Here is a 17,038-nt window from a genome sequence, read left to right on the forward strand (position 1 = left end):
TGCCTTGAAGACAGCTTTGCACACTCTTGGCATTCTCTCAACCAGCTTCACCTGGAATGCTTTTTCAACAGTCTTGAAGGAGTTCCCACATATGCGGAGCACTGGTTGGCTGCTTTTCCTTCACTCTGCGGTCCAACTCATCCCAAAACATCTCAATTGGGTTGAGGTCGGGTGATTGTAGAGGCAAGGTCATCTGATGCAGCACTCCATCTCCTTCTTGGTGAAATAGCCCTTACACAGCCTGGAGGTGTGTTGGGTCATTGTCCTATTGAAAAACAAATGATAGGCCCACTAAGCGCAAACCAGATGGGATGGCATATCGCTGCAGAATGCTGTGGAAGCCATGCTGTTTAAGTGTGCCTTAAATCACAGACAGTGTCACCAGCAAAGCACCCCTACACCATCACACCTCCTCCTCCATGCTTCACGGTGGGAACCACACATGCGGAGATCATCTGCTCTGCGTCTCACAAAGACACGGCTATTGGAACCAAAAATCTCTAATTTAGACTCATCAGACCAAAAGGACAGATTTCCACCAGTCTAATGTCCATTGCTTGTATTTCTTGGCCCAAGCAAGTCCATTCTTATTATTTGTGTCCTTTAGTAGTGGTTTCTATGCAGCAATTCAACCATGTAGGCCAGATTCAAGCAGTCTCCTCTGAACAGTTGATGTTGAGATGTGTCTGTGTTATTGAACCCTGAAGCATTTATTTGGGCTGCAATCTGAGGCAGGTAACTCAAATTAATTTATCCTCTGCTTGCAGAGGTAACTCTGGGTCTTCCTTTCCTGTGGAGGTCCTCATGAGAGCCAGTTTCATGATAGCGCTTGATGATTTTTGCGACCGCACTTGAAGAAACATTCAAAATTCTTACATTTTCCACATTGACTGACCTTCATGTCTTATATTAATTTCTCTTTGCTTATTTGAGCTGTTCTTGCCATAATATACACTTGGTCTTTTACCAAATAGGGCTATATTCTGTGTACCACCCCTACCTTGTTACAACAACTGATTAGCTGAAACGCATTAAGGAAAGAAATTCCACAAATGTACTTTTAACAAAAGCACACTTAATTGAAATGCATTCCAGGTGACTACCCCATGATGCTGGTTGAGAAAATGCCAAGAGTGTTCAAAGCTGTCAAGGCAAAGGGTGGCTACTTTGAAGAATCTCAAATATATTTTTGGGGGTTACGACTTGATTCCATATGTGTTATTTTATAGTTTATATCTTCACTATTATTATACAATGTAGAATATAGCAAAAATTAAGAAAAACCCTGGAATGAGTAGGTGTGTCCAAACTTTTGACTGGTACTGTACATATGAATGAATCTGATATACACCATTACCATTCCTGGACATTTTGTTACGAGACAGTTGGGCTTACATAATTGAGTACTGACTATGAGAACGTTGGGTTTACATTTCGTGGGGAAAAAATTATAATAAGAATGACAGCCTAACAATTTGCGTACATTAGCTCATGCCTAACACTGAGAACAGTTGATTATGAGAACGTTGGCCTAACATTACGAACTTTATCAGAAAATTGGTCTTACATTTTGAGGAGGTTGGCCACCAGGCGTCCAAAAGCGGCGCCACAGAGCAGCGAGGGCACAAAGAGGCCGCTGGGCACCGACACGCCGTACGTCCAGCACGCCAACAGAAAGTACAGCACAAAGAACACAATCAGCGTCACAGGGCTGAATGTACCTACAGAGACAGACAGGAAACACAGGAAATCACACACTAAGTCTGCGTTTACACAGGCAGTCCAACACTGATCTTTCTTCCACTAATTGGTATTTTGACCAATCACATCAGATATTTTTCAGAGCTGGCCACAGAGTTGTTCATTATGTTCTGTATAATGATGAACTAAAGTGTAGCCATCACGAGTACACAAACATATTTCGGTGTGTACGTGTAGAGACTATGGACTTTGTTCAAATAAAACACAGATTAAGCCTAGTCCTGGAACCAAGAAGTACTTTAAATAGAGATTATTGAGCATGCAGTTTAGTACAGGCATGGGATCAGTTTTGCCCTTAAAATCAGGTGGGAGCTTGTCCATAATCTCATTCATCATTATCTAAAAGGCTAAACTGATCCAAGAACAGCCCTTGTCTCACCGTCCTGGTGGAAGAGCTGGTGGATGGCCACCTCCTGAGGGTTGAAGAACAGAGTGGCCATGTCGTTGTACGTCTTGTTGGGGCAGAAGAACTGGCGGATTGTAGAGTTGATGACGTCTTCATTGAGGGACACCTAGATAAAGCGCCATATCACACATTTTACCATTGTAACAAAACCATTGAATGGGAGCATGTTTCTAACTTTAGTTACATGAATGTATACAGAACTGTATACATGTCTGTCCGATGTGGTACTTATTCAAAATGTGAAACTCCACTTCTGAAGGACCTGAGTGTATACTAGACCTGTGGAAACAGTTTTGGAATAGAGGTGATGTCTATGCCATAGATTGAAACGTTAAAATATTAACACAATGGCCGACACTGGAGTGACGGTGTGTGCTGCCCGATGAATCGGTTCATTTACACCATTAAAAGCATTGAATGTTGAAACTGTGGTATGTTCAGTGAGGTCAAACATTGAAAATGGGGTATATTCAGTAAGGTGAAGTGTTCAGTACGTTGCAGATATAAATGAATGAGTAGCTCTATCTGGATTCCCTAATCTACATGACAGACCATCATATCGGTTCTATACAATACACTTCTATCTGAATGTTCTTCATCGTTGCACCCTCCTGAACACTAGCACGGTTGGGATCAATGCCATTTCACTTCATTCAACTCAGTCGGCCAATCTGAGGTCAGAGAGGCAACAGAAAACACCAATAAACGTTTTAAGGATGGCTGTTGTATGAATACAGTGGGGCAAAAAAGTATTTAGTCAGCCACCAATTGTGCAAGTTCTCCCACTTAAAAAGATGAGAGGCCTGTAATTTTCATAATAGGTACACTTCAACTATGACAGACAAAATGAGAGAAAAAAATCCAGAAAATCACATTGTAGGATTTTTTATGAATTTATTTGCAAATTATGGTGGAAAATAAGTATTTGGTCACTTACAAACAAGCAAGATTTCTGGCTCTCACAGACCTGTAACTTCTTCTTTAAGAGGCTCCTCTGTCCTCCACTCGTTACCTGTATTAATGGCACCTGTTTGAACTTGTTATCAGTATAAAAGACACCTGTCCACAACCTCAAACAGTCACACTCCAAACTCCACTATGGCCAAGACCAAAGAGCTGTCAAAGGACACCAGAAACAAAATTGTAGACCTGCACCAGGCTGGGAAGACTGAACCTGCAATAGGTAAGCAGCTTGGTATGAAGAAATTAACTGTGGGAGCAATTATTAGGAAATGGAAGACATACAAGACCACAGATAATCTCTCTCGATCTGGGGCTCCACGCAAGATCTCACCCCGTGGGGTCAAAATGATCCCAGAACCACACGGGGGGACCTAGTGAATGACCTGCAGAGAGCTAGAACCAAAGTAACAAAGCCTACCATCAGTAACACACTATGCCGCCAGGGACTCAAATCCTGCAGTGCCAGACGTGTCCCCCTGCTTAAGCCAGTACATGTCCAGGCCCGTCTGAAGTTTGCTATAGAGCATTTGGATGATCCAGAAGAAGATTGGGAGAATGTCATATGGTCAGATGAAACCAAAATATAACTTTTTGGTAAAAACTCAACTTCTCGTGTTTGGAGGACAAAGAATGCTGAGTTGCATCCAAAGAACACCATACCTACTGTGAAGCATGGGGGTGGAAACATCATGCTTTGGGGCTGTTTTTCTGCAAAGGGACCAGGACGACAGATCCGTGTAAAGGGAAGAATGAATGGGGCCATGTATCGTGGGATTTTGAGTGAAAACCTCCTTCCATCAGCAAGGGCATTGAAGATGAAACGTGGCTGGGTCTTTCAGCATGACAATGATCCCAAACACACCGCCCGGGCAACGAAGGAGTGACTTCGTAAGAAGCATTTCAAGGTCCTGGAGTGGCCTGGCCAGTCTCCAGATCTCAACCCCATAGAAAATCTTTGGAGGGAGTTGAAAGTCAGTGTGGCCCAGCAACAGCCCCAAAACATCACTGCTCTAGAGGAGATCTGCATGGAGGAATGGGCCAAAATACCAGCAACAGTGTGTGAAAACCTTGTGAAGACTTACAGATAGCGTTTGACCTCTGTCATTGCCAACAAAGGGTATATAACAAAGTATTGAGATAAACTTTTGTTATTGACCAAATACTTATTTTCCACCATAATTTGCTAATAAATTCATTAAAAATCCTACAATGTGATTTTCTGGATTTTTCCCCCTCATTTTGTCTGTCATAGTTGAAGTGTACCTATGATGAAATTTTACAGGCCTCTCTCGTCTTTTTAAGTGGGAGAACTTGCACAATTGGTGGCTGACTAAATACTTTTTTTGCCCCACTGCATGTAGTTTTATGGTCTCGTTATGTTTCAATATGCTTTTAGTGCTTGTTTTAGGATGATTATGACGTTGTTTTACAGCTGTTATCTTATTTTTATATGCTTCACTTTTTTATAAAGTTGAGCTCTGCCAAACGTACCAGAGCTGTCGTGTTGTTGTTGGTGATTGTGGAGGCCAAGTCACGACATTCACCCAATGTCATGGATGCCACAAAGATCACCACCGTGGTCACCATGGCAACCAGCAGACTCTCTAGAACCCTTCCCAGGGACCAGACAAAGAACATGACATGAAACACAAATCACTGTAACCCCTTTGAGAAATATGCCTTTCCAATCAGATGGGGAAGTTAAATATATTGATCATTTGAAAAACAAAAGTTGCATTTGTAACAAAGCATTGCAGCAATGCAACTGTCACTACAATTAAGTGTATATGTACATATCACTCCGATCAGGTACCTGACAAACTTGGCCTTGGGGTGGACGTGTCTCATGCGGTACTTGGCCAGCCTCTTGTTGATACAGTTAAAGAAGGCCCCCAGCAGCCCTCCCGCCACCCCCATCAGGACAAAGAAGGCCAGGTCAACCGCCGTCCACAGGTGGCACTTCTTATCCCCGTCTGAACACTGTGGGAGAGGGATGGACACCCATGGAGACATGGAATTCAAGTTGCCAAACCATTATATGCACACACTATCTGCACACCTCCACAACATGAACGTGTGCTTGTACCTTGAACTCTCCAAAGTTGAGCAGGCCAGGCAGCTGGAACGAGCCCCATTTGTTGTAGTTGATCCCCGAGCGGAAGAAGTTGAGAGTGAACGTAGCAGACATGGAGCAGAAGAGCTGGGGGGTAGGCAGGAAGAGAGTGGTACTTCAGACCAGGCTGACTGACAATGACAGAAAAATAGCCTGTGTGTGAGTGTGTTTGCATGCGTCTCTGTCTGTGACCTTTGACCTACCACTTTCCAGGTGAGCGCCTGGTTCCAGAACGAGGAGCCCTCCTCCAAGCTGAAGAGGGTGCCCCCTATTGGTGCCCCAAACGCAGCCGCCACCCCAGCCGCCGTCCCCGCCGACACAAAGTCCCTCTTGTCCCTGAAATCAAGATTAAGCAGAGATTTAATTTATAATGATGAACAACTGCACTATTAGCACTTTACAGAGTATGCTACTGTACCGGTCACTGCGGAAGTAGGGGAAGTCAAAGTTGATCTTCTTGAAAGTGATGCTCTGAAACTGAGGGAGTCCGGCTCCCACGATGGCTCCACTGTGGATCATTGGACCCTCCTTCCCCACAAACAGACCTGAGGGATCAAACACTTAAAGGCGGAACAGACGCTTTGCCATTGGATTCCTTTTAGTTAAATGCTATAATGTTTGCATCTGTTGGAAAGTCAGGGGTCGTATTCATTAGTGCACACTGTAGCAAAATGTTTTGAAAAAGCTAAATAACTACTGTTTCTATTGGACATGTTCAGGTAGTCCCTTTCTGTTTCAGTTGTCTTCCGTTTGGTGCCTAGTGAATATGACCTTGTTCCATCTATTTTGTAGTACCTCCGGATACGGTAAAGAGGACTCCGATAGCCTTGCAGACGAAAGTCCGTAGCCGGACTATTCCAGGTATCTTTACTCCGTTCAGGTAGCTCTTGATCTCAGGGATTCCCGAGCCTGCAGCTACAGGCTAAAGAACACAGGAAAGGGACAATCAGAAGGAGTTGGGACAATTCTGATATGATACCACCAGACAAGCAAAGAAAACCTAAATAACTGCCCAACAGGTATAAAAAAAATAATTAAAAAGAGGTTTTGATAATGAGTATTGTCAAAGGGATTATGAGCATGTTCAGTACAGGCAGGCATGCAGGCAGTACAGTAGACCCCTGACAAGTACACTTCAGATAAGAGCAAACTCCGTTGAAGTGCAATATAGGTCCCTTTTTAATTGCTCTGATAACTACACGGTATCAGGACAATCCTAAGCTACTGCATTTATCAGGAGTTGACTTTAAAAATAAAATAAAATGTATTGATCCCATACACATATTTAGCAGATGTTATTGCAGGTGTAGTGAAATGTTTGTGTTCCTAGCTCCAACAGTGCAGTAGTATCTAACAATTCACATCAATACACAAATCTAAAAGTAGATGAATGGAATTAAGAAATATTAGGACAATCAATGTATTAGTGGCATTGACTAAATACAGTAGAATAGAATACAGTATATACATATGAGATGAGTAAAGTAGTATGTAAACATTATTCAAGTGACTAGTGTTCCATTATTAGAGTGGACAGTGATTCCATGTAGCTGTGATGGCTACTTAACAGTCTGATGGCCTTGAGAGAGAAGCTGTTTTTTAGTCTCTCTGTCCCAGCTTTGATGCATGGTTGATGTCCTTGATAATCTTTTTCGCCTTCCTGTGACATCGGGTGCTGACCGTACCTCCCTCTGGAGAGCCCTGCGGTTGCGGGCGGTGCAGTCGCCGTACCAGGCGGTGTTACAGCCTGACAGGATGCTCTCAATTGTGCATCTGTAAACCTGAGGTTGAAGAAACCTCCTGAGGTTCTTCACCACACTGTCTGTGTGGGTGGAGCAATTCAGATTGTCAGTGATGTGTACGACGAGGAACTTGAAGCTTTCCAACTTCTCCACTGTGGTCCCGTTGATGTGGATAGGGGGGTGCTCCCTCTGCTGTTTCCTTTAGTCCACGATAAGCTCCTTCATTTTGTTGACATTGAGGTTATTTCCTGGCACCACTCCGCCAGGACCCTCACCTCCTCCCTATAGGCTGTCCCGTCATTGTTGGTAATCAGGCCTACTACTGTTGTGTCATCTGCAAACTTGATGATTTAGTTGGAGGCGTGCATGGCCTCGCAGTCATGGATGAACAGAGTACAGGAGGGGGCTGAGGCCCTGGATCCCTGTGTTGAGGATCAGCAAAGTGGAAGTGTTGTTTCCTACATTCAACACCTGGGGGTGGCCTGTCAGGAAGTCCAGGACCCAGTTGCACAGGGCGGGGTTCAGACCCAGGGCCCCAAGCTTAATGATGAGCTTGGAGGGCACTATGGTGTTGAAGGCTGAGCTATAGTCAATGAACAGCATTCTGACGTAGGTATTCCTCGTCCAGATGGGATAGGGCAGTGTGATGGCATCGTCTGTGAATCTATAGGGGTGGTAAGCAAATTGTAATGGGTCTAGGGTGTCAAGGTGAAGAAGAGGTGATATGATCCTTAACTAGGCTCTCAAAGCACTTCTAGATGACAGAAGTGAGTGCTCCAGGGCGATAGTCATTTAGTTCAGTTACCTTTGCTTTCTTGGGTACAGGAATAATGGTGGACATCTTGAAGTAAGAGGGGACAGCAGACTGGGATAGGGAGAGATTGAATATGTCTGTAAACACTCCAGCCAGCTGGCCTGCGCATGCTCTGAGTACACGGCTAGAGGATGCCTTGCGAGAATTGATACACTTAAATGTCTTACTCACGTCGGCCACAGAGAAGAGCCCACAGTACTTGGGAGTGTGTTATCCATAAAGCGGGCAGCAAGACGTCGGTGTCCAGGAGCAACACATCGGTGTCCGTGACGTGGCTGGTTTTCCGTTTATAATCCGCGATTGCCTGTAGACCCTTCCACATACGTCTCGTGTCTGCCGTTGAATTGCGACTCCACTTTGTCTCTGTACTGACATTTTGCCTGTTTGATTGTCTTACGGAGGGCATAACGACACTGTTTATATTCAGCCATATTCCCAGTCACCTCGCCATGGTTAAATGCGGTGGTTCACGCTTTAGTTTTGCGCAAATGTGCCATCTATCCACGGTTTCTGGTTAGGGAAGGTTTTAATAGTCACCGTGGGGACAACATCCCCTATATACTTCCTAAAGAACTCAGTCACGGTGTCCGTTTAAGCGTCAATGTTATTCTCAGAGGCTAACCTGAACATGTCCCAGTCCACGTGATCAAAACAATGTTGAAGCATGGATTCCGATTGGTCAGACCAGCTTTGAATAGACCTTAGCACGGCTTCCTGTTTGAGTTTCTGCCTATAGGAAAGGAGGAGAAAAATGGAGTCGTGATCTGAGGGCGGGGGAGGGACTTGTAGGCATTTCGAAAAGGCAAAAAGCAGTGATCTAGTGTTTTCTCTAAGCGAGTACTACAGTCAATGTGTTGATAGAACTTCGGTAGAATTTTCCTCAAATTTGCTTTGTTAAAATCCCCAGCTACAATAAAATGCGGCCTCAGGATATGTGGTTTGCATAAAGTCCAGTGTAGTTCCTTGAGGGCCTTCGGGGTATTGGCTTAAGGGGGAATATACACGGCTGTAACTACAACCGAAGAGAATTCTCCTGGGAGGTAATAGGGCCGGCATTAAATTGTGAGGTATTCTAGGTCGGGTGAATTAAAGGACTTGAGTTTCTGTACATTATCACAATCACACCTTGTGTAGTTAATCATGAAACATACACCCCACCTTTCTTCTTCCCAGAGAGTTATTTTTATTCCTGTCTGCGCGATGAACTGAGAACCCAGCTGGCTGTATAGACGGGGACAGTATATCCCGAGAAAGCCTTGATTCCGTGAAACAGAGTATGTTAAAGTCCCTGATGTCTCTCTGGAAGGAGATCCTCGCCCTGAGCTCGTCTACTTTATTGTCCAGAGATTGAACATTAGCGAGTAATAACCTCGGAAGTGGTGGATGGTGTGAATACCTCTTCTCCGACCGGCGACGACTTGGAGCAGCCTCTGGGATAAGTTCAATTACCCTGGGGGGTACAAGCAAATGATCCAATTCGGGAAAGTCGTATTCCTGGTCGTAATGCTGGCGATTTACCACCGCTCTGATATCAAAAAGTTATTTCCGGCTATATGTAACACAAAAAAACATTCTGGGCTAATAATGTCCGAAAAAACACGTGAAAAAATTTAACTGCAAAGTTGCTTACGAGCTAGAAGCAGAGCTGCCATGTCGGTCGGCGCCATCTTACTAATGTATAACATAACAATAGCATGTAAGGACACGTTAGGTATTTGTGTAGAGCGTCTTTACCTCAATGAGGACCAACACACTGGCGATGAAGATGAACATCATATTGAAGGCCAGTAGCTCAAGAAGCGAAAGAGCCAGGCAGCCTTTCTCGCTGCACTCCTCCACAGCTAGCACACACTGGCTAAGGAAAAGCATTGTCTGCCACACAACACCTCAAAGCTCTCAACTGATACAATATGTTGATTTGCAAATGTTCAACATCAGAAAGACATTATGAATTTGGCATAGACTTTTGAGTGAAATAGTCCATCTTCAAAAAAAGATACATTTTCCCACCAAGTTGAATTTGAGCTGAGTGAAAAGGCGTACAAAAAAGTCCACAAAAACACCCACCTGAAAGAAAAGAGAATGGTGTTAATAAGAGTTTAATATGCAGTTTATTTTCAAAGCATGCAGACATTTGTCAGAAGCACCTGCGCATCATCCATATCGTCGTCATACATTATTTCCAGAGAATGTACAGAGGTCCATTGTTTATTGCTAACATACCGGTATGAAAGCCAACCAAAAATCAGAATGTCTGATTCTTCATCCAGCATAGAACATGATTGCACTTACCAGGCCTACTGAAACTCCAATGGCAAACACCAGCATCCACCTCACAGCTTCATACTTTTTGGCTCTCTAATAACGTGATAGAAGAACCCATGTTAGAAGAGATAGGAAAACAACACAATTGCAATATGCAGTTTGTGGAAATGAAAAGTAGTTTTTTTTACAGCTTCTGAAAATAAAGGCATTCTAGTGTAATTGGTAGTCTAACCACATACTTAATGACTTAGTAACGACTTTGTAACTAACTCAAAATGTAGGCTTATTTATCACAATACCAATGCCACAATGAATTTCTTAGTATACCTTGTTGTTCATCTCCTCCAGAACTTCAACATATGGTTCATTGATGCACCTGTCATAATCCAGGCTCTGCCAAAATATAGAGAGAACCATTGGGAGAGGAGTCAGTGTGTGTTTAATTGAATTCATTCTGTAGTTTATTTTTCTGACGAGAAAGATTTCAATGATACTCAGGTAACAGACGTGGTCAAGAGGTAGTCTGGTCCCATTTTATTTTGTGCTCTTGCCTACTCCATTGTCATTGACATGACAATTCTATAAGGAGTTGGCAAAAAAAGCTGAAACAGACTGGCAACCAGGCTAGTCAAGAGCTACACTGATGCTCATTTGGGTGTGTCTATTTTCCCTTCATTCATATGGAGTTAGGCCAACATCTTGATCTGCTTCAAAGGGATTTCATCACCTCATAATCTTTCCTTGGAAGGATCTCATCCTCTTCATCTTGAGTTTCCCCAAGAATAGTCTGGAAATTAGAAGAATGTGACACTGCCATCATTGTGCATGAAGAATAACAAAACAATGACACAAAACTTCTCTCAGCCTGACAAATAAGGTTATGCAGTGTAGTGCACCTTCCCAGTCATCATGAAAAGATAGCTGGCACTTACTACACCTAGTACTATATGCCACACAATAACCCCAACAAAAGAGCAAGCTGTTGGCTGAGGTTTCTTCCTGAGTCATGCAAGGCTGTGAATAGCCGGAAGGAAACACATAGCTAGATGCTAACGTTGCTCTCTTTCAAATGTAACATTTATTTAACCATACCCTTCGACAATGAATGCCCCCTTGTCAAACAGTCCGATAGGGTGTTTGACAAGGGCCTCTATTAAACAATGCACATCATGCATAAATACATGGCATCGGTCGTGCTTAGCAAGCATCAAGCTTGAGTCACAGATAAAACATGGAGGGTTAGTTATAAAATTTCCTAGCGTATTGCCAGTGGCTACTAGTTAGCATAGTTGCTCAGCACTGTCAGCTAGGTGTCATGTTGTTTAGTTTGACTCACAGAACACATTACCCCAAAACATTTATTTAGCCTATAATGTTACTGACAGCTATATTCTGTAACATAGTCAAACTCAATATTTATTTATCAAGCTATTGTGCAACATAGTTAGCTACCTAAGATAGCACTGAGAGATATCCACACAACAGAACAGGGTGGAGCTTTCTCCAGCCAGGGTGAAGTCAGGACATGGGCTCAGTTTTCCTTGGAAAACTCACACACAATATATTGCACATTGAGGCAATTCTACACATTATAAGACATTATACAGGTTCTCTCTCACCAGTTCCTCGGGTGTTCGGGTATCTTCATCCCTGCAGCAGCAGTGACAACATAAGCAATTCCCACAGCACGCCATCTTCGTTGTTGCCTCTTCAGCACCACCACTTCCCACAATGGCCGTGTTCGAGAGGATCGCAACCGCAATGCATCATGGGTAAACTGTGACTGCCTGACTGATCTACATATCATAATGAGTTGCTATTTATGATGCAGGGTGATTTGTAGATCATTCAGTCGGCAGCCGCATGCAGTCGTTTTGATGCTCTCGAACACGGCCAATAAGGTGTGACGAACAAAGAAGCGGTCATTTACGGAAACGTATCAAAACTGCGTGTAATTTACGCATGTGTGATACTTGTTATTCTCAATAAAACAATAACAACAAGATTACAAAACCCAGTTATAATAGTACAGCACAAATAATGTGCATGCATTCGCCTTCAAACTTATCGCACTGACTGTGTTAAGTTTAAGTTTACCCAGCTCGAGCTTCTGTAAACTGACCGGATGATCAAAATCGTAATGTATCATGGGTAAATTGTGACTGACTGATCTACAAATAATAATGTGAGTTAGTTATTTATGATGGAAAGTGAATTGTATATCAGTCAGTTGGCAGTCGCTTGCATTGTGGAACACGCCCACTAATTTCAACCATTTTGCCAGGTCAATGGTGCTATACATTGGTTTCAAAGTGCAAGGATTGTGATGCGTGGCGTCCATGTGCCAGGGTTGTGGGTTTGATTCCTAAGGGGGACCAGTATTAAAATGTATGGATTTAATACTGTAAGTCGCTCTGTATAAGAGCTTCTGCTAAAATGTAAAGATAGCTAGCTACCCAACCTGGTCTCAGAATATTTTGTATTAGTCTGTATGTAAATCTGCGACTCCATTTAGGATGTTTTGTATGGTATGTATTAATTTGTGAATGTCAGTCACTAATTTCGTATGGTATGTTACAAATTCCAAATTCAATTTGTATGTTAAAAAATTTGCCAAATATATGATGGCCTAGTGGTTAGCGCGTTGGACTAGTTACCAAAAAGTTGCAAGATTGAATCCCTGAGCTGACAAGGTAAAAATCTATCGTTCTGCCCCTGAACAAGGCTGTTCCTAGGCCGTCATTGAAATAAGAATTTGTTCTTAACTGACTTGCCTAGTTAAATAAAGGTTAAAAAAAAGTGTGTGTTACGAATTATAGCTAGGTGGCTAACGTTAACTAGGTTAGGGGTTAGAGGTTAGGGTTAAGTTTAGGAATTAGGTTAAAGGGTTAACTAAAATGGTTAGGGGAAGGGTTAGCTAACATGCTAAGTAGTTGCAAAGTAATAAGTAGTTAAAGTTGCTAATTAGCTCAAATGCAAAAGTTGTCCGTGATGAGGTTCAAACTCGTAACCGTTGGGTTGCTAGACGTTCGCATTATACGCCCACCTGTCCACCCCAAACAAGTAACCATCTGTCTAATGTAACCATACCGAACGTAACATATCATACTAATTTGAATGTACCGGATTTACGTTTACTATGTTACGTCAAGTCTATGAGACCAGGCTGAGAGACCAGTTCCCAAAAGTGAACGATGTCTAATGTCAAGGATTTCTAGCCAACCAACATAGTCAATGCCGCTATCAAGCCAATCTACTTCTTCTTGTGAATTTCTGGCAGAATAGACGCTTTTTGGCATATTGCTGACTTTCTCAGTTGGGGATGTGCATTCCACAATGTGACAAAACAAAATAATAAAGTGAAAAGGGGAATGGTAAAAACCTAAATTGCAGCACCATCTAACCATGCACCTATACACTATCCCTAAAAACCCACCACACGATCCTACACCAGGCTGTCGGCCTGGAAGGATGGAACCCCTTCTCTCTAAACTTCCTGTAGATCTTCTGCATTAAAATATCTCACACCCAAATATTTCTCTGCTGCTGCAACTACTACATTTATCTAGTCTGATTTCCACACGTCCATCGACGCAAAAAATCTAACCTTACTGAAACTCATCCTCTCTTCAGGCCTACTCACTGGGGGACTCCCAGTCCACTCACTCACCCCTAGGCTTTCCTCAGCTCGCTTCAATGCCTAAGCATAGGAAACTTTTTTTGCCCCACTCGAACTCTGGCAATCTCATCTCTCTCTCTTTACTTCGGATCCCCAGCTGCATGGGCATCCCCCCAGTTGACACAGTGCTTTCTGTATCCCAAATGTACACTCCCTCTGACTATGGCCTCCTGCACATTTGTCACATCGTGGGATCTCCCTTCTACACACTGTTGCAACATGTCTGAATCCCTGGCACGTAAAGAACCAAAGCTTGTTCGGAACATAGGCCCTCACAGAATAGTAATTATAACCTGACCTTATCGGGAAGAAACTCTGTGTCAAAGCGCAACAAGATAGACAGAGTATTCTCAGTATCACCATTAGCACTAGGTATACTGTACGTCTCAACAAACAGCAGGCGCCACAAACACTAGGAATATTCCTTTTCATTTGATTCACCTAGCACAGAGCAGCATGACACGAATTTAAAAATGCAGAAATCCACTCTTTCCAAAAATCTCACTCCTAATGGTACAAAATCATCTCTGGTAGGATTCTCAGAGCAAACATTGGAAGTCTCCACTACAACTGTTGACTAGCTCAACCTCAGCGTGCTTACCACTACCGTCTGACTCCATTTTGAGATCATCAAGGTTCTCAAGAGAGCATGAACACCTACAATACTGGTCAAAAGTGTTGGTACACCGACTCATTCAAGGGTTTTTCTTTATTTTTAATTTTTGTTTTACATTGTAGAATAATAGTGAAGACAACACTGAAATAACACATGGAATCATGTAGTAACCAAAAAGTGTTAAACAAATCAAAATATATTTTATATTTGAGATTCTTCAAATAGCCACCCTTTGCCTTGATGGCAGCTTTTTTCTTAATAATCCTTCTTAATACGTTTGAGCCAATCAGTTGTGTTGTGACAAGGTAGGGAGGGTATACAGAAGATGGCCATATTTTAGTAAAAGACCAAGTCCATATTATGGCAAGAACAGCTCAAATAAGCAAAGAGAAATTACAGTCCATCATTACTTTAAGACATGGTCAGTCAATACAGAACATTTCAAGAACTTTTAAAGTTTCTTCAAGTGCAGTCTCAAAATCCATCAAGCGCGATGATAAAACTGGCTCTCAGAGGACAGCTATCACGTCGGCAGAGTACTAACTAAGTACTAGCCTGTTAATCATTATGATTCACACCTGTTAATCATTATGATTCACACCTGGACTCCGTTACCTTAATCTCCTCCCCTTTGTCACTCTCCCATGTTCACTCACTAGTTGGTGTTGTTCTTGTGTATCGGCATACTGCCTTATGCTAGTGGCGTGTGCTTTGTGTTGTTATTTTATTAAAACGTTGCACCTGCTTCTGACTCACCGCCCAGTCATTACAACCACCACAGGAATGGAAGACCCAGACTTACCTCTGCTGCAGAGGATATGTTTATTAGAATTACCAGCCTCAGAAATTGCATCCAAAATAAATGGTTCACAGAGTTCAAGTAACAGACACATCTCAACATCAACTGTTCAGAGGAGACTGTGTGAATCAGTCCTTTGTGGTTGAATTGCTGCAAAGAAACCACTACTAAAGGACACCAATAAGAAGAGACTTGCTTGGGCCAAGAAACATGAGCAATGGACATTAGACCGGTGGAAATTTGTCCTTTGGTCTGGAGTCCAAATTGTAGATTTTTGGTTCCAACCGCCATGTCTTTGTGAGACACGGTGTGGGTGAACGGATGATCTCCGCATGTGTATTTCCCACCGTAAGGTATAGAGGAGGTGTTCTGGTGTGGGGGTGCTTTGCTGGTGACACTCCACCCGGAATCATCCCAAGAACATCGGCAGTTTCCTTCTACCGGAATTCAGCCGACTTTGCCGGCATTGTACCAGAATTCCCAGAAGCGGCTCATGCAATTTTAAATACATGTATACAACTGTACCCGATTTAGAAATTATAAACACTATTATACATTTTATACATACAAATTATACCCATTCAATTTATTTTTCTCATTTTATTTATTTGTAAAAAAAAATGTGCCCCCTTTTCGTTGTATCCAATTGTCTTGTCCCATCGCTGCAACTCTCGTATGGCCTCGGGAGGCGAAGGTCCACCAAAACACAACCCCGAACGTTTCAATAGAAAACTGAGTGTTGATCTCACACAGGTGTTCCAAATATATATTAGCTCTAATCTGGAGCAAGCCCTATTAAATAACCTTATCTCAAAACCTGAATGTAAATACCTTTGCTGCAAATGTGTTATACATCCATGCCTGTAAATTTTGACGAAATTACACAAACCTAAAACACAAGGCAATTATCCAGGCAGACCTGTGGTTGCAGGAATAGGGTCAATGCTAGAGCCATTGTCAAACTTTGTATTTGATTAAATCTCAATGTGCAAGCATTGCCCTCATACGTTAAAGACTATACATTTCATAAATAAGATTTCACCAATAACAAGATTAACAGAAGACTGTATTTTGGTCACATTAGATGTCGAGAGTCAATATGCCAGCATTTCCCATATGTGGGACTGGCAGTCCTAGCTCACTATTAGAGAGACCTACATACTAACAAATACCCACCAAAAAACTTTATTCTACAGCTGGATGAATATTAACTACTTCAGGTTTGATGATGAATTCTACCTCCAAACGAATGGAACGTCGATGGGCTCCACATTCGCTCCAAGCTATGCTAACCTTTATGTGGGTCATTTTGAATAACTTTTTGTTAACAATGAAAATCCATTTTTTTATAAAATCCTGAAGTGGTATCGCCATTTTTTGCATATGGGAAGGCACGGGAAAAGAACTGTCTGACTTTATGGCATTACTCAATGACATTGACCCCAATCTCAAATTCACTATGGAATGTGACACAACGTGCCCATTACGCTGCACCTCGAGAAATCAAATGGAACCCTGTTTACAACTCTGCATAGAAAAGAAACGGACAGAAATACTCTATTACTGAGGGACAGCTTCCACCCTGAGCCATTTAAAAGAGGACTTCCAGCGGAGATGCGCAATAGGTTTCCAAGAAGAGGCTAATCTCCACAATGTGTGGATGAAGCTCTAAATTTGGCATTGGGGAAAACACAAGATGAACTACTACAAAAAAGACTCACTAGAGCTAAAGAACAATCTGTAATGTTCACCACCACATATACTTTGAACTCGCGCAAAGTGGGAGATGCTTAAAAGAAACACTGGCATGTTTTAAACATCGGACCCAGCTCTGCCAGCTGAATTTAAGAATCCACCACATGTTGTATATAGGAGAGGTC

The 17,038-nt window shown here is 42.6% G+C and overlaps 1 protein-coding gene across 1 annotated transcript in view; it reads right to left on the reverse strand.

Moving 5' to 3' along the window:
• Positions 1–11,791, reverse strand: part of LOC139368325 (chloride channel 6) — a 28,974-nt gene extending 17,183 nt beyond the window's left edge. The window contains exons 1-14 of the mRNA XM_071107082.1: positions 11,684–11,791; positions 10,792–10,851; positions 10,392–10,457; positions 10,092–10,157; positions 9,800–9,866; positions 9,534–9,640; positions 6,039–6,165; positions 5,662–5,788; positions 5,447–5,579; positions 5,217–5,330; positions 4,944–5,110; positions 4,622–4,742; positions 2,141–2,273; positions 1,568–1,721 (exon numbers count right to left, since the gene is read on the reverse strand). Of these exons, the coding sequence (XP_070963183.1) occupies positions 1,568–1,721; positions 2,141–2,273; positions 4,622–4,742; positions 4,944–5,110; positions 5,217–5,330; positions 5,447–5,579; positions 5,662–5,788; positions 6,039–6,165; positions 9,534–9,640; positions 9,800–9,866; positions 10,092–10,157; positions 10,392–10,457; positions 10,792–10,851; positions 11,684–11,758 (1,517 nt within the window). The 5' untranslated portion in view covers positions 11,759–11,791. The remainder of the gene's footprint in view (positions 1–1,567; positions 1,722–2,140; positions 2,274–4,621; positions 4,743–4,943; positions 5,111–5,216; positions 5,331–5,446; positions 5,580–5,661; positions 5,789–6,038; positions 6,166–9,533; positions 9,641–9,799; positions 9,867–10,091; positions 10,158–10,391; positions 10,458–10,791; positions 10,852–11,683) is intronic.
• Between the last annotated feature and the right edge of the window lie 5,247 nt (positions 11,792–17,038).

This window comes from Oncorhynchus clarkii, chromosome 16, assembly GCF_045791955.1.
Source record: "Oncorhynchus clarkii lewisi isolate Uvic-CL-2024 chromosome 16, UVic_Ocla_1.0, whole genome shotgun sequence".
Lineage (NCBI taxonomy): Eukaryota > Metazoa > Chordata > Actinopteri > Salmoniformes > Salmonidae > Oncorhynchus > Oncorhynchus clarkii.